The sequence below is a fragment of the Trypanosoma cruzi genome, genomic scaffold (genome assembly GCF_000209065.1).
Source record: "Trypanosoma cruzi strain CL Brener 1047053516851 genomic scaffold, whole genome shotgun sequence".
In the NCBI taxonomy this organism is placed as follows: Eukaryota; Euglenozoa; class Kinetoplastea; order Trypanosomatida; family Trypanosomatidae; genus Trypanosoma; species Trypanosoma cruzi.
Genome location: NW_001849577.1, coordinates 58,182 through 81,149, shown reverse-complemented (window position 1 = coordinate 81,149; position 22,968 = coordinate 58,182). Strand labels below are relative to the sequence as shown.

Below are 22,968 nucleotides of genomic sequence, written 5' to 3'. Positions count from 1 at the left end.
ATGATGGCGACAGACGACTTTTCCGTGGGCTTGAGGTTTCGCTTACGATTATTCCCGATGATGTGTCGCAATCGCTCGCCCAAACCAACCGCTGCCGGCGGACGGTTCGCCGGGGATGTCTCCTGCCCAATCCCTTGGTGAAGTGCGGATAATCGTCGTCGCACCGCCTTGATAAAAAAGTAGTAGTCGCATAAACGCGTGCCCAAAATGGCAGCCGCATAAAAAAAGCGTGACGCCACAACCGCCATTTCCGCGATGGTTGAAGAATTGAGCGCCGGCATGGCGCGCACAGACCGGACAAACCTCTCACTCAGGGATACCGCACGGTGAGTGTGATCAAATCGTACCCCCAGAAAGGTGTACTGCGTGGCGCCCGATTCGCGGTCCTCCCCGAGGATGCGTGACAACTGTCCGCATTACGAAGCACTTGGGCCTCCCACAATGCCACGTCGCTTTTCGACCCTGCAATGCGTATATTACCGATCCATACGTCGACACGCACCAATGGAGGTGCGGCCCAGAGGGGTGAACCACCGTCGTCGCCCTCGCAATTGCCGAGGTAATAACAATCTGGAGAATTTCTGGGCTGGCCTTGTATCCCATTGAAAGTCGTGTCAGCTCCACTAGCGTGCCGTCCTCCACGCGGCATCGAAAGAGATGCCGAGTCTCCCGCGGTAAAGAGACTTTAAAAAAGGACGCCTTCACATCCAGGCAGGAAGCTGCCTCAGCCATCACAGGCGGCAAATAATGGAAATGCGTTAAAAAGGTACAATAGCCTCGTAAGGGTCGTCAATTTTCATGTCGCGTGGCCACGCGATCCATCGTTTACGCAAACCGGCGGTTTTCTCCTCCACCACAGAAAAGGCTTTATCCATCCGCCTGTTGTTGTGGACGAAGCGTCCTCGATCATTCACGTTCCCTTCGACAATCGCGCGTCAGCCGCTGGAATCCTCCGTGAGCCTTTCGCCTGGTGTAAAAGAGGACGGAGGGAAAGGGGACCGCCCGACGAGTCCGCAAACTTGCATGAGACTCTCCAAGGTGTTCGGGTTCAACAGGCTCTTGATCCACTCCAAATTCAATGCGGAAGCGTTGACTCGCTGTAGCGCGACAGCGTGTTCATCTTGTGGAGTGGCCAGTCGCGTCCTTGTCGCACGTCTCGTTATTTTAGCAGCATGGTTGTGATAAAAATCATGAAAAAACGCTTCTATGCTCTCAGCCAGAGTTCTTGCCCTTCCGCAGTTTCCCCCTTCACACCAATGCGACCAACGACGACACCTGGGTCAGCATTGTGTTGCAATTCCCCAAATACCGAACTGTGCCTTGGGGAAGGCCGAACGGATTGACGTGCCCCGCCAACCGCGAGATCACGTGTGGATCCAAATTGTGTGACTCCACGATTTCAGCGGTGCACCCCGTTTTATGGAATGCGCCGTGGCATTCCAAGAAGCCAGAGCTCGTTTCACTTGGGCAGTCGTAAGATTCGTGAGCTCTTCGCTGTGTCAAAGTGTCCCGCATAACTTTATAGTGTTGAACGCATCCCGCCCTCATATCCTGACGAACCGCGGGACGCGGTGGGGATCCGCCCTCGCCGTCCTTGGCGCCACGGACCGATACAAAATTATGGTCCCGTCCGACTCCAGTGTAAAATGTTTTGGGAGTCAAGACCGCAATGTCGGACCAACAGCTCGCAGTCATCCACGCAGGTCGTAAGACAACACACTGCTTCCAATCGGTCCGGCTGCGGACAAATTGATTCATCTTTTCCGTTGTCAAGGGGCGCGCCTGCTTCTTTTCCGATCGCGCCGCAATTTTTGGTAACCCGAGAATCACCATGTCCGGCGGGGTTCGATACATTTGCGACATGGACCGCAGCATCCTGGCGTGCTGCGGTCGGATCGATGGCGCCACATCTCCTATTGCCATCAAAATGACCGGGCAGCTCTTCTCGTTCATCGGCTGCGCGTGCGTGCGGCAAAAACTTATGAATTGCCCCGCTAGTGACATTCTCGGCTCCTACGTTGACGGCGCACACATCTCTCGAGCCAACTCGTTCGCCCTCCTCATGTAGCTGGCAAAGAGCGAAGATATCGGTGATTCGCGGTACCACACTCGAGCGTCGTTGGCGTATAAGCTCCTTTGCGCTTCTTAACGACTGCGTGGGGCGATTCGAAGGATCGGATGGAACATCCGCGGTGCGGTGCGACGTCTTGTGTGGGGATTGGTGGGAGGTGGTGGAATGGGCGTGGCCGCCGTCGTCCGCCTTCATAAGCGGCGTGCGGCCCCTTTGCCGTTTTTTGACGTTCGCTTGTGGCTTGGAGAAACCCTTTTGGGGCGCACGTTGCAGTTAGACGCGTCGTGTACATAATTGTGGCACAGTTGGCATCGCAGCAACAGCGATCGAGTTCCCCGTCAATCCATGAGAGGCCGAGCCGCCCTCGCGAAGGTGTCATCCTCATGAAAAGCCGTATGGAAGCGGGCACGTAGTTTTTGGATCGGGATGCTGGGGTCGGATTTAATCATGATCTGCGTCCAAAAGACCTGCGGTACAATCCTGCCCAAGTCCATGAAATGCTTGTTGGCCTCCCGATGCAACTGCAACGCGCGCATCCACAAAACCAGAAATGTCAAGGGAAATTTGGGCGCGAGCGTCCCCTCGGTGCCAGTAATCGTAAGCGCTCCGGATTTCAAAGACGCCTTCATTCCAAATTCGCGGGACCAAGTGTTGGCGACAAATTCAAGGAAACCCGGATTCTCTTCATCCGAACCGGAAACTTCTTCTGAAGCCGGAGATCGAGAGGGCAAAGTCACGGGGTGAGGGAAACGCGGTCGCCCACAATGCCCAATGACGCAAGAGTATTGTCCCGCCGTCGCTCTCCCGTGAAAATGGGTTGGGGAATTGTGGCTGCATCCGCGCCCCCGGCCATCAAACGCTCGTGGTGAAGCGGTGTCGTTGCGCTATCCTCGTACCCGTGCGCGGGTGCATCTGGCGGCCCTCTCCTGGAAGAGGAAACTCCTCGCTGTCCGGGCGAATCGGCGCACCCCAAGCTGCAAGCCGCGCTTCCAAGGCACCGATGCGTGCCTTTCGTTCCTGGGGTTGTCTCCAAATGGCGTTCGCGTCCCGCAAGAAGACCGTTCGCCACCGCAGTGTTGGACGCACGTGCCGAAAAGTGGTTATTCGCTTCCTCCATCCGATGTTGAAGCTGCGCGCTTCGATTCTGCACGTCAGCGGCGGCGTAGTGCGGCTTTGATCTCCGCCCTTCCGCGATGGTCAACCCTTGCCGCGCCCCCAACTCACGGGCCGCCCTCATTATGGGCAGGAGGAGTTGAGACGCAAAATTTGGTGCTTGGGGCGCCCGGAGATCCGCAATGTGCCCCGTAAGGGTTGAATCCTTCCAGTGCTGGCAGTGTTTCCTGAAATCCATCGTAAGCCGCTTATGGTAGCACTGACAGTCATCATTGATTCCGACTGTCCCTTTTCATCCATGTAGGCGAGTTGCTCCTGTATGTCGCCTTGCTGGCGTACCAGATCCGCCATGCGATTACCGATAAGGCTCCATTCCGTTGCCGTGAAAAAGGAACCATCGCCATTCCCTTATATGAGCTTGCAGGAATCAGGTTTGGCTGTAAAAACAAAATGAAAATAAAACAACTAAATTCGTCTAGACGCCATTGGTTCCCTGGTTCCTAGAATCGCGGTCAACCAAAGAATAATAAAGTAAGAAAAAAGGGTTCATGGTGAGTTCGCTTCATCATGGTATATATGTTAAAATGGATAGCCCGCTTGCCGCTTAAAAATTCTCTTCACAAGCTTCTATAAAGAAGTTTGTCAGCTGCTCCCTCATATATACCCACCATCAGCTTCTTCCTGCGCCACTAACCCCCAAGTGACGATTTCCACTTCCGCACTTAAAACTCTCAGAGAGTGTGTCAGCAAAGAGAAGAGCACCATCTGGGCAGATTTCTCTCGTGCCCGCGGGCAAATCCCCTAAGCACCTGCACCACATCTCCCCATTCAGCTGCGCAGCGATGGGATAGGGTCCTGTTGAGGCCCGACCCCAAAAATACCACCATCTCCGATGTACCGAGGCGGTATTCAACGCACGCAACAACTCCAGTGTTGCCGCAGTAACTTCCTTATTTGGAATTTTATCGCCAGCCATCATGTTTCGTTGCTCAAGATCATTCAAATAGGCCTCGTACCTTTCTACAATGACCGTGGGTGATATCAGTTGTGACAACAATCTTGCGTTTGAGGTGTGTCCCACTGCAAGAACACAAAGTACCCGCACCGCGACGTCGTAGGGAAATATCCCGTTTAATGTTTTCTCGACCACCCCCCTGCATAATACCTCTGAAGCAAAGGCATCGCTGTTATCACCCCTCCGAGTCAAGTTGCTCTCTTTCCCTTCGCCCTCATCTGCCGTAGTAAACAATGATCGATGCAATGCACACCAACCATCAAAAATATCGGCAATGTAAAAATACGGAATGTCGTACAAGACATGCTCCTCAAGCCACGCTATCTGTCCATTTAGATCACACTCTCGCAAGATCTGCTCAAATGTTTGGCGCTCCACCTCATTGTCGGCATCGTCTCCCCTACCCAGGCGCTCAATCATCGTCTTGAGAAATTCCTCTGGGTAGCCATAATTCTCAGTGAAGGCAACAGGAAGTACGTGCTGCTGAAGATAGAGCTGTAAGGTGAGGTTGCCCAGGCGAATACGTCTAAGGTAGCTCTCGTCAATGAGACCTCTTTCCTCCACAGCTCTGTAGGCTACCCATCCTGTGGCAAATCCACAAAGCGGCAACAACACCCCCCTCCCAAAGGCATATAGGCTCCCAACCGTCATCTTTAGTCTGCGACATTGCCCGGAAGTCGCAAAATATATATTTGAAAGGATCCAAGAAAATAAAGGAAAAGGAAAAAAAAAAAAGAACGCCATATCAGGGAGGATGAAGGCAACACTTTTTATGATATGGAAATTTCATGCAGGAAAAGTAAAAAAGAGAGGGAGAAGACAAAAAGACAAAAGAAGACCCTTTCCTATTTTCCAATGAGATAAACCACCCTAAAAAAAAAAAGAAAAAAAAGACTTCTTTCCAAAATTCACAAAGAGTGCTCTTCCCTTTTTGTTGCGTAATTCATAAGAAAAAATCCCTCAAATAGGGGGGATTTTATTTTCTCCCATGATGGTCAAAAGCCACAAACACAAACTAAATTCCCCCTTTAAAACTGAAGTCGAGACAATTCCTTTGCTGCTGCTCGACCCATAAGCCTTCTAGTCATAAATACAGCTAACAAAAGGAATACAACCCGCCTTAAAATGGCAACCCACGCTCTCCCTTGTCGCTTCCTATTCACAAACTTCCGCTTGTGAGACTTTTTCAAACTGTCTACGTCAGTGACACATCTTCTCGGTAGCTGAACCCACTTTCCACTTTCGTCCATGTACATGCCAGATTTCAGTTGATTGTATTGCTGACTCATCCCAATATAATTGCCCATAAACTGAAGAGCGTTCCCAAAGGTCATTTGGATAACACCCGCAAACATACCACACATTTCAAGGAGACGCCCAAGAAGCATAAAGGTCATCTGACTGCGTTGAATATCTTCGGACATGCCCATGCCCATGCCCATGCCTAGCCCATAGCCGCCATACATACCGCCCATCCCGAGACCACCATACATGCCGCCCATCCCGAGACCACCATACATGCCGCCCATCCCGAGACCACCATACATGCCGCCCATCCCGAGACCACCATACATGCTGCCCATCCCGAGTCCGCTGTATCCCGCTCCAGAATTATAGCCAGATGCATAACGATTGACTGTGTTTGTCGTATTATTGGATGATACTACTTGCTGGGAGCCGTCTGCTGGGCTTTGCACGGCTGTGGCGGTCGCGGGTGGTTTTGTGAGGGTATTTGGAGGTGATGATAAACCGACTTCAACTGCGGAGTTTCGACGCACCAATGCATTGGTGTCTGTGACTGCGGAGGTGGACGGTGAAGAGTCCGAAGCATTTTCCCACGGTCGAGTCAATGCAGGCATTGACTCTTTATTGTTGTTATTGTTACTCACTAAATATTAATTTTTATTTTGTTATTTTTTTATTAAAACCGTCTTGCTCCGGCTCAGCAGGACAATGTTGGTGATGGAAGCCGAGCTCCACCAATGTACGTGATATATACACACGTTTGAAAAAAAAAAAAAAGCCTCAACATTAAAAAATAAATAAATAAATAAAAGGAGAAAAAAAAAAAAGAAGCGCAGCTTTTGTAAGAAAAACCGATGTCGGCGAAAACTCCGGACACCCTACATATATACAACAACAACAACCACAACAACAAAAAAGTAAATAAACAATAACAACAATTTAAAAAAAAAAAGCCACATACTTTTCCCCCCCATCGTTTATCCTTTTACGATCCTTTTCATCTTTGGGGGTGTACATATATATATGTATATATATATATGTATAAATATATAAATATTTATTTATTTATTTATCTATACAGATAGATAGATAGATAGATGCATATTTTTATTGCCCCAGGCAGATCGGTCGGCATATACGCGCACAATTCCCTTTCGTATTTATTAAACCACAACCCAAGCACGTTTTTCCCCCTCTTTCCTCACACGTTTTTTTTTTTTTTTTTCGTTTCTTTTCTTCTTGTTATTGTTATTTCTATATTTCTCTCGCTCTCTCTCTCTTTTTTTTTTTCTTTTATTATTATTGTTTTTTTATTTTATTTTCTTCTCTTTCATTATCTTGTGTCCGTGCTTGTGGGCTACATCCGCTCCTGCCCCACCCTTCATTTTCGATTTAGCAAAAACAATTTTCTCCTGAGCTTACAACAAATACAAAAGCGCATATATATGTATATATATGTATGGCAAGCTCACATCTGCGACCTCCCTCTTTTGTCTGCCTTGTCGTTTATGGCAACACACTCTTTTCGGATAGTTTTATTTTTTCTTTTTTTTCTTTTTTCTCTCGCTCTCTCTCTCCCTCTCTTTCTCTGTCTTTTTTTTTTTTTTTTTTTTTTTTTGGGTTTCACACCTTTTCAACTTCTTTCAGTTTCTTTTCTTTTCTGTTTTGCAGCTTGTTCATTTCCCGCTTTGCTTCTAGTGCCTTCCCACCCGCACACCACATGTGCCTCTTTTGTTGTCAACGCCAGCGATAACCATATACAACGTAGGGCGCCGCTACCAATGAGTGTGTGTGTGTGGGGGCTGGGGGCTGGAAAACAACAACATGAACAGGCGAGCAAACGAACAAAGAAACTAGGATGGGATTATTTTCAAAGTTTGCTTCTTACAGGTCTCCTCATTGAAAAGAAACACCCTCCCTCCCCTTTTCTTTTTTTCCTTTCTTAAAAAAAAAAAAAAAAAAAAAAAAAAACAAATCTTCTTCCTCTTCTTTTATCAAGAACGACTTGCATTCTTCGGCGGGTGGAAATATTGGCAATGCTCTCCGTACTTACACGTCCCTTTACTGAAGAATCTGCACACCATCTGAGTGCCCCCTTCTGGATGCCGATGGTGATGATAGTTGTGATGCCCGCCACGACCTCGTCCCCTAGCGTGCTTCACACCAGTCCCCTTGCGGAAATTCCGAGTTTCATCACCATCCATATCCTCCTCGTCCACCACCCCGTATCCACCACGGTTTGCGGAGGGCTGCTGATGATGCTGGTGGTAGGCATGCATACCACTGCCAGCCTTCTGGCTCAGTATTTTACTGGGGCCATTGTCGTCAGCCCCTTCAGGACGTCCCGTCGGCGTCGGCGGAGCACCGTCATCTACATCCCCTGGAGAGACACGATAGTAATCTTCCACAACAGCGCTCCCTATTTTTCGCATCATCTGAAGTTCACTCTTGTGGTCACCCAACTTAAAGTATATCAGATCAGGCCTCTGAGAAGATGCTCCATGCTGCAGCACCTTGCCGTACTTTGACAACTCTTCAACAGCAGATTGAATTTGCCACGAGCGAACAGACGAAAGCCAAATCACCCCTTTACATTCCCCTACCTTCCCTGACTGTTGTTGTTGTTGTTGTTGTTTACCCTGAGAAGTTCTAGGTTGGGGTACCTGGAGTATATTTTTGTTCGGACGACCAGGCTTCAACGTCGTCGTATCATCCTCCCCGTCCTGAGACATGTTGTTGTGGATGGCATTATTGTGGATAAAGTTACGTAGCTCATTCATCTCAGGTACATCCTTTTCAGAAGGTAGCTTTTCGCTCGGATGCAAAATGGTCCAAATATACTGCCGATTATTAACAGACACAATTTCCTTCTTTATTCTCTCCTCAAACGCTTCACGAGAAGCTGCCATTAATTCATCCAATGAAAAAAATATTTTTGCAAGAATATTGATGACAGTCTCCGCTACACCTCTTTCCCGAAGAAAGTAACGAAGCTCCTGTGGACCTGACAACATTGCTGACTGCGACGAGGCCCAGTTGATTTCATCATTGCTAAGCGCGTCAATAGACATCGGTCCTGGGGCTGATGTCGTCGGTTGTCGATACTGTTGTTGCGGCGGAGGCACACTCGGTCGGATCTGCTGAAAGTGATGTATCATATGATGATGCGTGGGTATCATAACTCCATGTGATGGCGCCTCACTCCCTCCACCATTAAACCCACCTCCGCCACCTCCGCCACCTCCGCCACTGCCAGTGCTGATGCCGCCACCAGCACCACCACCTAATGACGCTGACACGCTCACAGACTGAGGCTGACGCAAAACCTTTTGTTGTGTAGGGGGAATATGATGGAAATGATGAGGTCTAAGCTGTGGCACAGCTGTCTCTGCATTGTGAACCACAGGCTTCGTCTCAGGTGGGCTCACAGGTTCCTGCTTTACAGCATGAACAGATTGCGATGGGGGTGAGACTCTAGGCATCATGAGCTGCGGAGGCGGAATATCATGATGGTGAAGGTGGTGATGATGATGATGGTGCGGAATCATTACTCGTTGTGAGTTTGTAATCGACGCACTTGCCGTTGCTGCTGTTGTCGCTGTCGTCGTAGTCGTCATTGTCGCGGAATGCGGAGGTTTTTGCGGCGAGATCTGCGTTGCAGGTTGCGGTGACGCCTGTTTTCCTACAGGACCCGGCGGCACAAAATGCGTGGTGGCATGACGGTGGTGAATAAGAAATCTGGGATGCGTTGGAGAATTGGGAGATGCCGCTTGATGCTGATTTGAATGCGGCGTAGGAGTTGACGATGGGTTCTGAGCATGATATGAAGGCTGCGGCACCGTTACTGTCTCCTGCTGAGTTCCAGAAGGGGCAGGGGGTACGCGCCACAAGGGTCCTCGCACGTGCGGCTCGTCGGATTCCTGCGTGCCAGGCGGCAGACGTTCCACCATCCTTTTTTGTTGTCCCTGTGGCACCGGTGCACGTGGGAACGAATCCGTTTGAGGGCTTTCTTGTTGTTGTTGTTGTTGCTGTTGTTGCTGCTGCAATCCCATCGGACCAGTACCTACAACCACCTGATGATGATGGGCTACGTTTGGAGCTTGATTCCGTTGCTGATGAAGGTACTGATTAAAAGGAACTCGATGCTGTATGTGCTGCTGCTGCTGTGGCTGCTGCTGCTGCTGCTGCTGGTGGTGGTGATGATGATGAACCGTTACATCACGATCAAGATCGGTATGCTTTCTCTGCACAGCTGCCCAACCAGAGGCAACCGCTGGCATCGCATCATCTTCTGGCTGGCTGGAAGCTGGGGCACCGCCTCCTTCAGTGTATGTATTTGCTCCACGAGACATGGCTGGCTCCGCTGATGGCTCCACACGTCGGTCCTTGTTGAACTCCGCGTATGAGGGACGCGCCGTTGCCGACACACTGTTGTACGCCGGCTGCACACCGCGCATATTCTCATTTTGTACACCGCTATAGTTCCCAGGAATACCGCCACTCATGCCAGCCCCAACAGAGCGTGTTGGGGGGTTCATAAATTCCTCCGCTCTCTGAACCAAAGCCTCCAGCGAGGAGGAAGACAGTAACGCTTGGAATAAGTATAAGTCAGAAACAGACTGATCCATTATGGCCACCAGCATCCTTGCATGATCGATGCCGTATGTAGGTTCCAGAATCGTCAACAGCATTTCCAAAAGCTGCATATGTAGAAGACGCTGATCCGTTTCGCTCTTAAGGATTTCAATTAAAACACCACTTATCACAAAAAAGGCTGAGTACATCTCCTCCACGCTACTATTTATCAATCCCCGTCGAAACACCTCCCGTTCTAAAACACGGGACATGACACCAAAATTCTGCTGGATATGAGCGAGAGTGGCCGGTCTGTGATCCTGGCTCTCCTCCTCCGCTGGGGCGCTATCTCCCGACAATTGTTGTTTTTGCTGTGACAATGGCGCCGCCGTTGCTGCTGTTGCTGTTGACCCCTCAGCACCCGTGCCATTACTGGCAGTTTGCTTTACCTCGCGCTCTTCCGCGGCATCCGACGTCGGCACGCCATTCTCGGCTGCTTCTCGTTCCTTCTCGCTAGAGGACATAGTGATGTCGCTGCTAATAAAAAGAATAGGCAAAGGCTTAACACTTCCCTACTTTCAATAAATGATAGGGCTTTCTAATAATGTTGCACATGTGCAAAGAACACAAAAAAAAGTCAAAAAAACAACACTAAAAACCAATGGGACGGCGTCACACTCGCATCATGAGCCCACACCTCCATATGACTCCCCCTCTCATGCTTCCCACAGTGATTGAGAGCCCAACGTGCCACGAGGCCACAAAACCGTATGCAATTTTTTTCCTTTTTTTTTTTTTTTTGCGTTTCCTCTCTGTCCTTGTAAAGGTGTTAAACAATTCTAAAGCCCAAGGCTTCCCCCGCAACCTTTTCTCTCTCCTCATATGGGATCATTGAAAAAAAAATATATATATATATATAGAGATGTTATACTGACTTTAAAAATGTTATCAAAACGAGCAATAAAAAATGTCTTTCTCCTCACGAGATTTTAAGAGACGCTCCAATTTTTTTATTTCTTTTTTTTTCCCCCTTCTTTTTAAGACTTTCAAATCGTTATGGGCCCTCATCACATTTTATCCCTCAATTTTTGTTTTGTCTTCTCATCGTTTCTTTTTTTTTTTTTTTTTACGCCTCTTTTTTTTTTTTTCTCAATTTTTTTATTTTTTATTTATTTATTTTCTTGTTTTTTGTTTTTGTTTTTTTTCTCACAATTTTCTTTTGAAAGTGTCTTTTTCCTCCACACTTTAAAAACGGCAGTCGTTGCCATGAAATTCTCCCCCCCCCCACCCCCCCTTTCAACAAAAAAAAAAAAAATAAAATAAAATAATAAACAAAAACCAACAAACAAATAATAATAATAATGAAAACGTTTCTTTTTTTTTTTTTCTCCTTCTTTTTTCCCCCTCACCCCCACACTTTCACTCGGCCTCCCACCACCACCCCCTCTCTACGTCGTCGCCGCATTCTATACTAAACACGTGCGGCCACTTTATTTATATTTTCTTTTCTTGTGCGTTTTTTCCCTTTTTTTCTTTTTTGGTTGTTGTTATTATTTTTTTTTTTTTTTTTTGAATTATTACTATTATTTATTTAGTTATTTTTTTTTTTCTTTGAATTTTTTGCCTGTGTTTTTCTCCCCGTTTTCTTTTGGGACTTCGTAACCTCCTCCCGTCTCCCACCCCCCCATCCACCCCTGGCCACACGTGCGCCTCCTGCCTCTCCAACCGCCGCTACCACTTGCCACTGCCACTGCCACTTCTGCTTTTGCCTCCATACTTCCCAAACACACACACACACACACACACACAAAGACACCCTCCTTTTTTTATTAGGTGTGTTACATATTACTTATTTATTTATTTTGCTTCTTTTTTATTGTTTATTATTTTTAAAGTAAAACTCGTGAACTTTTAAGAAGGAGTTGATCGACCCGTGTAATCATATATATGCATACATAGAAATACATGCAAATATGTACTTGTTATGTATACATATTAGTTACTTAGTTAATTAAAATCCATGTGTGTGTGTGTGTGCGAGACGGTCCGCATGTAAACACGCACCTCTCATATACTCCGGGGTTATATGTCTTCTCCCTCGCCATTTCCCTTTCCCGCTGGAGCATATCCAACACATAAACTGCATGTCATGCATGTGTGGGTTTAACGCTTTCCCCTCCCCCCATCCTCCTCGGAAACACCGTTGTAGCAGGAAACAAAACACATGCATTTCAAACACAGATAGTTCACGTAATCGCCTCCTCCTCAATAATAATAATAATAATAATAATCCTTTTTCTCTCCTCACGCTTTCCCCTTCTTTTTCTTTTTTTCTCCGCTTTGTTTATATTTCTTCCCTCCTCCTTCCTCTGCCACCGCCATCAGCGCCCTCGTTGTTTCTTCCTCACAGCCTTTTTGTGTGTGTGCGTGTGCGTTCCCATTGCGTTTTTCAAAACAAAACAAAACAAAACAAAAATCAACTGGAAAAATTATTTATTTCCATGTCCACTCTTTTCCTCCCCCTCGCTTGCGTCCATGCCGCTCCTCGGACTGCCCGTGCGTCTTGCAAGCGTAGCTCGCGCCCCACAGTTGTCATCAAATGAATGTGCGGGGGAACAAAGGGAGAGGAGGACAAACACACACGCACAAAGAAAAAAAAAAAGCAACAGTTGTCGCACTGCACCCTTCCCGCTTCCGTCTTCTTCAGTACTTTTCAAACTTCTTTTTTCCTTCCACGCCCGTTTCTCCCTCCGTTTATTTTTTATTTTTTGGTTATTTGTCGTTGTTGTTTTTTCTTCTTTTTAATATATGTAATTCGGTCAACTACCGGTAACTATTAACTCATTTTTGGGGTGTCTTTCGTTTCTTTTTTTTTTTTTTTTTACGCTCCATTCATTCCACATTTCTCTCTCTCTCTCTTCACTTGATGCGCACGTGGGCCCATGTGCACTGGCCTCATGAACCTCCCAATTCAATGCTCATAACTTTTCCTTCGTTATCCCGCCTGTTTTTTTTTTTTTTTTCTCTTCGCACTTAAATCATTTCAGCTTTTCTCCCTCTCCTGCACTTTTGTTTTCTTTTCTTTTCTTTTCTTTTTTTTTTTTTTTTTTCATCAACTCTTTGATTGACCGTCTGTTAGTTATGCCCTCTCTCCTCTTCTTTTTATCGGTTATCACGTACGTGCCGCCTTGCCAACCCCCCACGCCTCGGTCCTTTCCTCTTTTTTTTTTTTTTTTTTTGGTTTTTGGTTTTAAATTATTATTTCCCTTTCTTTCATCGCTCCGAGCGTCCGTCTACGCACGCAATCGTCATCAGACACAAACGCACTCACGCATGGGGGAGTCAGACGGTCGCAAAGCCCCCTCAATACATGGGTAGCAACGCCACATACCGGGCAGACTGCAGCACAAATGACTCTGGAGAGGGCAGATGAGAGCAAACGCACAAGAAGACACATACTTGCACACACTTACTCACTCTCACTCTCACTCATACACATATACAAAAATAATAATAATAATAATAATAATAAAACAGAAACATCTCTGTACATAAAGGCATACTCAAACACAGAAACACACGTATGCCTAAGACTCAAAATGACCGAAATTCAACAAAATACACAATGAATGCTGGGAATGAGGCTTTAAGACGCGAAATGAAAAAAAAAAAAAGACACAAAACGCCCATACCGAACGGTGTGTAACATTATATATATATAAACATACACATACGCTCAGGACATCTTCGTAAGTATTGTCGTTTTTCCCTCCATTTCTCATTCTCTGTGTATCTATAAATGGGGTTTCCCTCCCCCTTGTTAACTTCAATTATAACCTTTCGCATTTAATTACTCTTCACTCTTCCGTAGCCACCACTCTTGTGGTTTCCTCATCCACGTGCGTCTTTTTTGAACACACGCGTTTTGAGGGAAAAAAGGCAGCAGGTGTAATAATAGTGGTAAAGAAAGGGGCAAGAGAACAAGCAGGCCAGACGATGAGACGCACACATATATATATATATATATATATATATATGTACAAATAAACACACGAAGAAAATAATTACCATTCCACATCCTGTACACTCCTCAAACCGCCACCCCACATGAAGGAAAGGCTCTCCTGCGGCTCATGGGTCGGCTTGAGCTCCGGAATTACGCAGGCCCCCCAAACGCTGTCGCGGAAAGCCACTGATTCCTCCATTTTACCAACCGTCAATGGCGAGACGCCAACGTGCCTCACTGGGTCGGCGGGTGGACGAAACCCATTCGTGTGTGTTTTTGTCACCGAAGCCACAGTCGATGCTGCGGTTGTTGCCGGTGCTGGTGCTGTTAGGCCAAACCCCAACAGTGGCGTCAGAAGAGCGTTGTTTGTCGCCATGTTTTGCAGCGGCGTGGACAACTTCACGGCTGGGGGAGCGGTGTGGGAAAAGGGACAATCGCTGCTTAAACATCCCACTGCTGAGCGGAAGAACATGCACTCCACGTAGCCACGTTTTGCGTTTTCCAGCAAGGTGTCCCACTTGGAGCTTGTTGTCGTCCGGCGCAGACGGTAAAGCTGCATCATGGACCAAAACACAGCAGGTTCACCCACGAGGAAGAGAAGACCACCAATGCGAAGCTGTTCATTTTCTTCCAGTTCTATCAGCTGCTGCTGAAGCGATTCCTCAGTCAGCAGGCGTGGAAGAATTATCGTCGACGACGAAAAACGGAGGTGAACTATATGCCTCTGGTACTCCTCAGCAACACTGTACGGTTTTATCTCGAACTCTCCATCCAAGGCTGCCTTGAGTATCACGTGACGCTCCTTCTGCAGCTGCAGTTGCTGAAGCCCAATGAATGTCTGACTGATTTGGGTCTCATCTGCAGCTGCACGTTCCACATCATGAGAGAAACGACACGATGATCCCCACGTGCAGCGGCCTCGAGCAAAGTGACGGCATACTCGCTGGCTTTTCGGGGCAGCAGGCGGTACACTTGAACGCAAATTCTCAGTGATGATCTGTGTCATGGTACCCCAAAACCACACAATGTCTCGGCAGAGTTATTAAGTTACTAACTAGAGAGTTTCGATTAGGCTACCAACGCACATACACACACAGAACAAAATAAAAAAATAAAAAAAGTAAACAAACGAAAATTGAATCACACAAACATTGACACATACAACTTCCACACGCTTCCCGTTAACCACCAACAAACAACAGCCATCATAAGCGAAAAAAAAAAAAGTGGAGACAGCAACAACAACAACAATATAAGAATATTCACCTGGTCCGCTTGCAGAATCCTGAAGTTACCACTAATAGAAAGCAAAAGTGATAGAAATGAAAAAGGGGATGCATGGAATAAGAATGGATTCACCATATCCTCAATGCTTAAAAGCAAGTAGGTACATATATTCCTATATCATCCGTTAGCCACAATTGTGACCCGTTCACTCTATTCGGATGGTATACATGTATATTTGTTACTTACGAAGTGGCAGACTTTGGAGTCCTCCAGCCACAAGACACCGCCGCTCCCCTTCGCAAGTTCCATTCCTTTCGCCAATTCCTGAAGTGTAAACACAAGACCGCGCGATATGCCGTCTGCGGGGTTTTCTGCAGACCGTACCTAGGTAAAGGATGTCTGTATTCCGCGAGAGTCCAAAAACAAACATATCCGTCGCAGCTCCCACGTCATGGCGTGTGATTTTGAGCTGCCTTTATTCGCCGCTCCTTGCAGCGAAGTGTTGTCCACCCAAACGTCAGTGGTGGGTGGCAAGATGGCGGAAAAGGCCGATAAGGCCAAGCGTACCGCTCGTGCCTCGGCCTGCATGATAAGAAAAGGCTTCCTCTCCCACTCTCCTCCGGCAATTTTAACGTCGCCGGAGTCTGGAATAAAAACGGCTCCCCATCCATGGAGCGATGCATCCGTGATGATGGCGACAGACGACTTTTCCGTGGGCTTGAGGTTTCGCTTACGATTATTCCCGATGATGTGTCGCAACCTCTCGCCCAAACCAACCGCTGCCGGCGGACGGTTCGCCGGGGATGTCTTCTCCACCATCCCCTGTTACGTGCGGATAATCGTCGTCACGCTGCCTTGATGAGAAAGCAGTAGTCAAATAAACGCGTGCCCAAAATTGCCGCCGCATAAAAAAAGCGTGACGCCGTAACCTCCATTTCCGCGATGGTTGAAGAATTCAGCGCCGGCATGGCGCATAAAGACCGGACAAACTTGTCACTCAGGGATACCGCACGGTGAGTTTAATCAAATCGTACCCCCAGAAAAGTGTATTTCGCAGCGCCCGATTCGCGGTCCCCCCCAAGTATGCGTGACAACTGTCCGCATTACGAAGCACTTGGGCTTCCCACAATGTCACATCGCTTTTCGACCCTGTAATGCGTATATTATCGATCCATACTTCGATACGCACCATTGGAGGTGCGGCCCAGAGGGGTGAACCACCGTCGTCACCACCGCGATTGCCGAGGTAGTAATAATCTGGAGAATTTCTGGGCTGGCCTTGTATCCCATTGAAAGTCGTGTCAGCTCCACCAGCGTGCCGTCCTCCACGCGGCATCGAAAGAGATGCCGAGTCTCCCGCGGTAAAGAGACTCGGAAAAAAGGACGCCTTCACATCCAGGCAGGAAGCTGCCTCAGCCATCACAGGCGGCAAATAATGGGAAATGTGTAAAAGAGGTACAATAGCCTCATAAGGGTCGTCTCTGCTCTTGCCGCGTGGCCACGCGATCCATTGTCGTCGTAAACCGGCGGGTTTCTCCACCACAACCGATAAGGTATTATCCATCCGCCTGTTATTGTGGACGAAGCGTCCTCGATTATTCACGCTTCCCTTCGACAATCGCGCGTCAGCCGCTGGAATCCTCCGTGAGCCTTTGCGCGCTTTACCGGAGGAAGACGGAGGTAAAGTGAGCCGCCCGACGAGTCCCCAAACTTGCATGAGCCTCTCCAAGGTGGCCGGGTTCAACGGTCCCCTGACCCACTCCAAATTCAATACGGTCACGCTGACTTGCTGTAACGGGATGGTTCGTTCATCTTTTGGGGTGGCCAAACGCGTCCCTTGTCGCGCGTCTCGTTATTGTAGCAGCATGATTGTGATTAAAATCATGGAAAAACGCTTCTATGCTCTCAACCACGGTTCCGGCCCTCCCGCCGTTTCTCCCTTCACACCAATGCAACCAACGACGACACCTGGGTCAGCACTGTGTTGCAATTCCCCAAATATCGAACTGTGCCTTGGGGAAGGCCGAACGGGTCGACGTGCACCGCCAACCGCGAGATCACGTGTGGGTTCAAATTGTGTGACTCCACGATTTCGGCGGCGCACCCCGTTTTATGGAATGCGCCGTGGCATTCCACGAAGCCAGAGCTCGTTCCACTTGGGCAGTCGTCAGATTCGTGAGCTTTTCGTTTTCTTGAAGTGTCCCGCATAACTTTATAGTGTCGAAGGCGTCCCGCCCTCGTATCCGGACGAACCGCGGGACGCGGTGGGGATCCGCCCTCGCCGTCCTTGGCGCCACAGACCGATACAAAATTATGGTCCCGTCCGGCTCCAGTGTAAAATTTTTTGGGAGTCAAGACCGCAATGTCGGACCAACAGCTCGCAGTCATCCACGCAGGTCGTAAGACAACACACTGCTTCCAATCGGTCCGGCTGCGGACAAATTGATTCATCTTTTCCGTTGTCAAGGGGCGCGCCTGCTTCGTTTCCGATCGCGCCGCAATTTTTGCTAACCCGAGAATCACCATGTCCGGCGGGGTTCGATACATTTGGAACATGGACCGCAGCATCCTGGCGTGTTGCGGTCGGATCGATGGCGCCACATCTCCTATTGCCACCAGAAATGTCAAGGGAAATTTGGGCGCGAGCGTCCCCTCGGTGCCCGTAATCGTAAGCGCTCCGGATTTCAAAGATGCCTTCATTCCAAATTCGCGGGACCAAGTGTTGGCGACAAATTCAAGGAAACCCGGATTCTCTTCATCCGAACCGAAAACTTCTTCTGAAGCCGGAGATCGAGAGGGCAAAGTCACGGGGTGAGGGAAACGCGGTCGCCCACAATGCCCAATGACGCAAGAGTATTGTCCCGCCGTCGCTCTCCCGTGAAAATGGGTTGGGGAATTGTGGCTGCATCCGCGCCCCCGGCCATCAAACGCTCGTGGTGAAGCGGTGTCGTTGCGCTATTCTCGTACCCGTGCGCGGGTGCATCTGGCGGCCCTCTCCTGGAAGAGGGGACTCCTCGCCGTCCGGGCGAATCGGCACCCCAAGCTGCAAGCCGCGCTTCCAAGGCACCGGTGCGTGCCTTTCGTTCCTGGGGTTGTCTCCAAATGGCGTTCGCGTCCCGCAAGAAGACCGTCCGCCACCGCAGTGTTGGACGCACGTGCCGAAAAGTGGTTATTCGCTTCCTCCATCCGATGTTGAAGCTGCGCGCTTCGATTCTGCACGTCAGCGGCGGCGTAGTGCGGCTTTGATCTCCGCCCTTCCGCGATGGTCAACCCTTGCCGCGCCCCCAACTCACGGGCCGCCCTCATTATGGGCAGGAGGAGTTGAGACGCAAAATTTGGTGCTTGGGGCGCCCGGAGATCCGCAATGTGCCCCGTAAGGGTTGAATCCTTCCAGTGCTGGCAGTGTTTCCTGAAATCCATCGTAAGCCGCTTATGGTAGCACTGACAGTCATCATTGATTCCGACTGTTCCTTTTCATCCATGTGGGCGAGTTGCTCCTGTATGTCGCCTTGCTGGCGTACCAGATCCGCCATGCGATTACCGATAGGGCTCCATTCCGTTGCCGTGAAAAAGGAACCATCGCCATTCCCTTATATGAGCTTGCAGGAATCAGGTTTGGCTGTAAAAACAAAATGAAAATAAAACAACTAAATTCGTCTAGACGCCACTGGTTCCCTGGTTCCTAGAATCGCGGTCAACCAAAGAATAATAAAGCAAGAAAAAAGGGTTCATGGTGAGTTCGCTTCATCAGGGCATATATCTTAAATTAGCCCGCTTGCCGCTTAAACATTCTCTTCACAAGGTTCCAGGAATAAAAATAAAAGTAGAAATGGTTTAGCTATCCCCATTATTATGCGTATTTCTTGTGATGACGACTTGTGGTTTAATCCTAATCTTAATGCTGCTTTTGCTGTTGGTGACGGCAATGCAGGGCCCTCAACTGGGCGCGAATGCAGCGTTCAGAACCACCCTGGCACATTCCGTATCGCAGCAAAAAAACGCACGCAGTCCACGCGTTCATTGCGGCTTCAATGTTTCCCGACTCCTCACGGAGTATGGCATAATACTCCAAGAGCGAGACCAGAAGATTGCCATGTGGATGAAGCAGCGGATGCATGGTGAGACACTCTTGCCACGGCTGCCGCGCCCCGTTGCCTCTAATGCTGCTGTCATTCAATAACCTATCGCCCAGATCATCGGAGAGCGCACCCGTATGTCTCTCATTAAGAAGAAGTTCCGTTGCAAACCAGTCAGGCAGCAAAAAGATGATCCCTATCAGCTCCTTCAGCAATTCACACATGAGCATCAGCACAGCCTCTATCATGGCAGCATCCAACCGAGAAAACCGCGATTTTGTGATTGCCGCTACTTGCAGCGCTCGAAGTAGAAAGAGGTGGTGAAGTGGACTGACGTGACTTTTTGCCTCCCCATGCAGCACATCCGTTAACTGTTTCACTTCTCTTCTCAGTGCCGGCACCAGAGTATCATCTCCGTTCAATTCATTGTTATTCATATCTTGTCGAAATAGCATCTCATCACGGGTCGCATCTAAAACGTAGGTGTCATCATAGCGATAAGACTTCCCAACCTCCTTTAAACCATACACACAGGGACGCAACTTCAGGGACCACAGCGTCCACTCCGATCCCCGCCCCTTTGGACACATGACTACCCTTTCATCCAGTGACTCACACGAAGCAAACATCAGTCGTGTTGTATCATACCCAGCTGTACAGTGAACGCACGCACAGGAAAAGAAGAATTTGGCTCGCAACCGTTTTTGTCTTTCTTCCTTTGGAATAAAAGTTGGCACGTACGCAATCGTGATGCGTTCCCCGATTCCAATCGGACGCGTGGCTCGTAACTCGGCAAACACAATGCTCTCTGGGGTGCACCCATGGCGAAACACGACAATGGCATTGGGATGACAGCTGTGCTCAATCAATGAAATTCCACCAAAGACGCCTATCCCTGTTTCGAGCATCCCAAGACAAACACCATTTTCTGCGCTGTAAAAGACGTCTTCGTCTGCCCATGTACCCCCACCGTAGTTCATTGCATTTGTTATAAGGGTTATAAAAAACAAAAGCACTCGTTCCTCGCTTCCTACTATCGATGAAAGTGAAGACGGAAGACTCATCCACACAAAGTGTGCCAGGTCAGACAACTTTGAAAGGAGAGTGGGATCAGCATCTTCCACTGGGCATCCAAGCTCATCCCATCGCTGCAAAAACTCTTCTTGTTTCTCACCAAATGCCAACTCCGTCAACCATTCATAGAAGGGACGAATAAGGCGGGTGTCCCACCCTTGCACCGCAAAGACCTCGGACTGACGTAGCACCGAGTTCATGGCATTTCGAACAGCTGGTGGAAGAAGACCCTCATGATTTGCCTCATTCCCTGACGTGGGAGAAGTGAACAGTGGTGTTTCCACCATGATGAGATCACCGCGGCAAACCATATGCATGGAGACAAGTACACGACCCACACTCAGTTCGGGGCTCTTCATGACGATTACATCTCCGCCCACAGCTCGACGACGCAATTCGGCAGTTTGGGGGTCCCTGTACGGCAAAAAGCAAGAACCTAACAGAATTCCCGGTTGAGGAGTGACTCGTGACAAACGTGAGGGAGCCGGTTGCTCCTTGTACTCTGAACAGGCACCTTTGTTTCCTTCTTCCCAGCGCACAACTTGCCTTGTGATGGCCTCTTCAAACGCCGCTCGCGTCTTTCCTGTGGCAGGAAGTCTTGAGCACGGCGTATCAGAGAATGGTTCATAAAGTGCATTCATTTTTGAGCCGCCCTCTTCCAAAATTTCCATTTCAGGCAACACGGACTGCATCCACCCCCTTACCTCGGGTGGAAACAACGTCAACTCTAACTGCCGCCGGTGCTCACGAATAGCGCGGCTATGATGCTCCAACTCTTTCATGAGCGTCTGCCGCTTCGAATCCAATGCGAACCACTCTCGATAAAAACGATCAAGAAGGGCACTCGATTGAATGTTCAGAAGAGCGAGGCTGGCATACGCTGCACGCTCATCCTTCAGGTGTTGTTCTAACGACGTGCTCTGCGGATCCACCATCGTGGCTGCTTCCCCAACCAGGGGAAAGGAGCGCAAAGGCGCAAGAAAATTAAAAAGAAAAAAAGTTAAAAAAAGAACAAAAAGACATTCAAACAGACCGACGGAAGGAAGAACAGGCGGAAAAGAAAAGAAAAAAAAAAGAAAAATCAACAAACTCATGACGGCGCACAAACAAACGCGTTATGCAATGCTTGGCTCGCGCTCTCTCACCCAAAGCACTCTTATTTTTTTCTGGCAGAACATCCAAAGGAGAAAAAAAAAAAAAAGGAAGAAAACCACAATGAAGAAAAGGCAAATAAAGAGAAGAACAACTCGCACTGTTTTTTTTTTTGTTGTTGTTGTTTTATTACGTATTCATTTCCATAGACCTTTGGAAAGAATAATTATTCCCCTTCTTCCTCATCGTCAATTTCTTCCTTTTTTTTTTTTTGTGTGTGTGTGTGTTTGTGTTTCTTTTTATTAGTAATAATCCCGCACACCACCAGGAAGGAAAAAAAAAAAAAAAAAGGATAAAGACGGAAAAGAATGTGTGCTGAGAAATCAACTCCCTAAAACCCATACAAAGAGATACATTACAAGTGATGTGTACAGAATAATAAGAGCAAAGGAAGGGGGTGCAATTTCTCCTTTCCTCATAGGTGTATATATATATATACATACATGTATATGTACATACCCCTTTTCTATTCCTTTTACCCATCATTTCTTGGAACGGAATTTAACGAACATTACATTATTTCCTTTATTGACGCAATTTTTTACTGAACATCCCTTTATTTTATTTTATTTTTTTCTTTTCTTCTTGCACATGGAGCTTCTCTCTTCTTTTTTTCTTTCCTCCTTTTCCTTTTTTCCTCCAAATTTTCGGTTACTTATTTGCACGCACTCATTAGGCTACCAATGACCATGTACGGGCATTACTAATATCTTTCCTCACAACGACGTGGACCCCATTACCTTTGGTATTTGCCGTCTGCTCCTCCTTCAAGTTGACCTTTAATCCCTTCTTATCCTTTCGGTTGTTGCTAAAGAACTGACCGAGTTTACGGCTCAACTCCTCATCCGTGTTCGCCTGTTGTGGTCGCTGCGGCGGCGGTGGCGACAGGCTCTTCCGTGGCTTCGACTGATTCACCACCTTCTGGAATCCCATCTCCTTGTCAATCAGCGCCTGCTCGGAGGCCGCGGAAGAGTATTTCATTGACGCCGCTTTGTTCTTCTCAGCTGCCACCTTACGCTGCATGTTCTCAAGCAGCACCGGTTGAACGACACGAATGTCGGCTCGCATGGATGTGGTGTGGTGTGCGACCTCCTGGGCAATAAGCGCCTCCATCTCGCGGTCAAGTCGGGAGTCGTCACGGCGAGGCGCCTTCGGGGTCTTGCGCGGACGTGACTTGCGTTCTTTTGAAGCATTAAACGCAACAAACTCCGACTTTTTGATGCTGTGGAACATAAAGTACACCACCAGCAGCCCTAGAAGGGCAACCCCAATGGCGACGAAGTAGTCGAGCATATAGATGTATAATATCGATGAGTTGTTATTTTGCTGCGCCCGCACACAACAGGGGAGACAGAGCAAACAAGGAGATCTTCCGCCGTGGCAGGATGAAAACTCGGGCACACTACTTAAAAAT

The 22,968-nt window shown here is 48.3% G+C and overlaps 6 protein-coding genes across 6 annotated transcripts, besides 42 other annotated features; all 6 read right to left on the bottom strand.

The window, feature by feature from the left end:
• Positions 1–3,190: part of a sequence feature (areas not merged during assembly with more than two copies in the genome that could not be assigned to a particular haplotype) that runs on past the window's edge.
• Positions 1–3,789: part of a mobile genetic element that runs on past the window's edge.
• Positions 3,191–6,992: a sequence feature (heterozygous, non-Esmeraldo-like haplotype).
• Positions 3,631–3,813: a mobile genetic element.
• Tc00.1047053510729.240 (hypothetical protein, conserved) lies at positions 3,855–4,850 on the bottom strand (the record flags this gene model as incomplete). The annotated part of the gene is made up of 1 exon (XM_813789.1): positions 3,855–4,850. One exon carries the CDS (start codon positions 4,848–4,850, stop codon positions 3,855–3,857), a length of 996 nt encoding a protein of 331 aa, XP_818882.1.
• Tc00.1047053510729.230 (hypothetical protein, conserved) lies at positions 5,228–6,058 on the bottom strand (the record flags this gene model as incomplete). Its single annotated transcript, XM_813788.1, has 1 exon — positions 5,228–6,058. One exon carries the CDS (start codon positions 6,056–6,058, stop codon positions 5,228–5,230), a length of 831 nt encoding a protein of 276 aa, XP_818881.1.
• Positions 6,089–6,126: a sequence feature (AT_rich).
• Positions 6,208–6,274: a sequence feature (T-rich).
• Positions 6,333–6,357: a microsatellite.
• Positions 6,457–6,549: a microsatellite.
• Positions 6,653–6,775: a sequence feature (A-rich).
• Positions 6,978–7,062: a sequence feature (A-rich).
• Positions 6,993–7,692: a sequence feature (areas merged during assembly that could not be assigned to a particular haplotype. This can correspond to areas where the two haplotypes were merged or to regions with more than two copies in the genome that were merged during assembly.).
• Positions 7,389–7,419: a microsatellite.
• Tc00.1047053510729.220 (hypothetical protein, conserved) lies at positions 7,439–10,543 on the bottom strand (the record flags this gene model as incomplete). Its single annotated transcript, XM_813787.1, has 1 exon — positions 7,439–10,543. One exon carries the CDS (start codon positions 10,541–10,543, stop codon positions 7,439–7,441), a length of 3,105 nt encoding a protein of 1,034 aa, XP_818880.1.
• Positions 7,693–15,280: a sequence feature (heterozygous, non-Esmeraldo-like haplotype).
• Positions 8,058–8,079: a microsatellite.
• Positions 8,644–8,728: a microsatellite.
• Positions 8,952–8,983: a microsatellite.
• Positions 9,022–9,066: a microsatellite.
• Positions 9,455–9,487: a microsatellite.
• Positions 9,597–9,634: a microsatellite.
• Positions 10,796–10,820: a microsatellite.
• Positions 10,914–10,938: a sequence feature (AT_rich).
• Positions 11,127–11,224: a sequence feature (A-rich).
• Positions 11,318–11,347: a microsatellite.
• Positions 11,536–11,590: a sequence feature (A-rich).
• Positions 11,592–11,628: a sequence feature (AT_rich).
• Positions 11,804–11,828: a microsatellite.
• Positions 12,287–12,310: a microsatellite.
• Positions 12,470–12,494: a microsatellite.
• Positions 13,086–13,129: a microsatellite.
• Positions 13,233–13,293: a sequence feature (A-rich).
• Positions 13,526–13,551: a microsatellite.
• Positions 14,029–14,059: a microsatellite.
• On the bottom strand, positions 14,084–15,031 carry Tc00.1047053510729.210 (hypothetical protein, conserved; the record flags this gene model as incomplete). Its single annotated transcript, XM_813786.1, has 1 exon — positions 14,084–15,031. One exon carries the CDS (start codon positions 15,029–15,031, stop codon positions 14,084–14,086), a length of 948 nt encoding a protein of 315 aa, XP_818879.1.
• Position 15,281, bottom strand: a sequence feature (haploid, non-Esmeraldo-like haplotype).
• Positions 15,282–18,471: a sequence feature (areas not merged during assembly with more than two copies in the genome that could not be assigned to a particular haplotype).
• Positions 15,433–19,059: a mobile genetic element.
• Positions 15,480–15,542: a mobile genetic element.
• Positions 18,472–22,968: part of a sequence feature (heterozygous, non-Esmeraldo-like haplotype) that runs on past the window's edge.
• Tc00.1047053510729.180 (uncharacterized protein) lies at positions 19,148–21,337 on the bottom strand (the record flags this gene model as incomplete). Its single annotated transcript, XM_813785.1, has 1 exon — positions 19,148–21,337. One exon carries the CDS (start codon positions 21,335–21,337, stop codon positions 19,148–19,150), a length of 2,190 nt encoding a protein of 729 aa, XP_818878.1.
• Positions 21,380–21,483: a sequence feature (T-rich).
• Positions 21,588–21,645: a sequence feature (T-rich).
• Positions 21,979–22,012: a microsatellite.
• Positions 22,106–22,193: a sequence feature (A-rich).
• Tc00.1047053510729.160 (hypothetical protein, conserved) lies at positions 22,227–22,847 on the bottom strand (the record flags this gene model as incomplete). Its single annotated transcript, XM_813784.1, has 1 exon — positions 22,227–22,847. One exon carries the CDS (start codon positions 22,845–22,847, stop codon positions 22,227–22,229), a length of 621 nt encoding a protein of 206 aa, XP_818877.1.
• Positions 22,963–22,968: part of a sequence feature (T-rich) that runs on past the window's edge.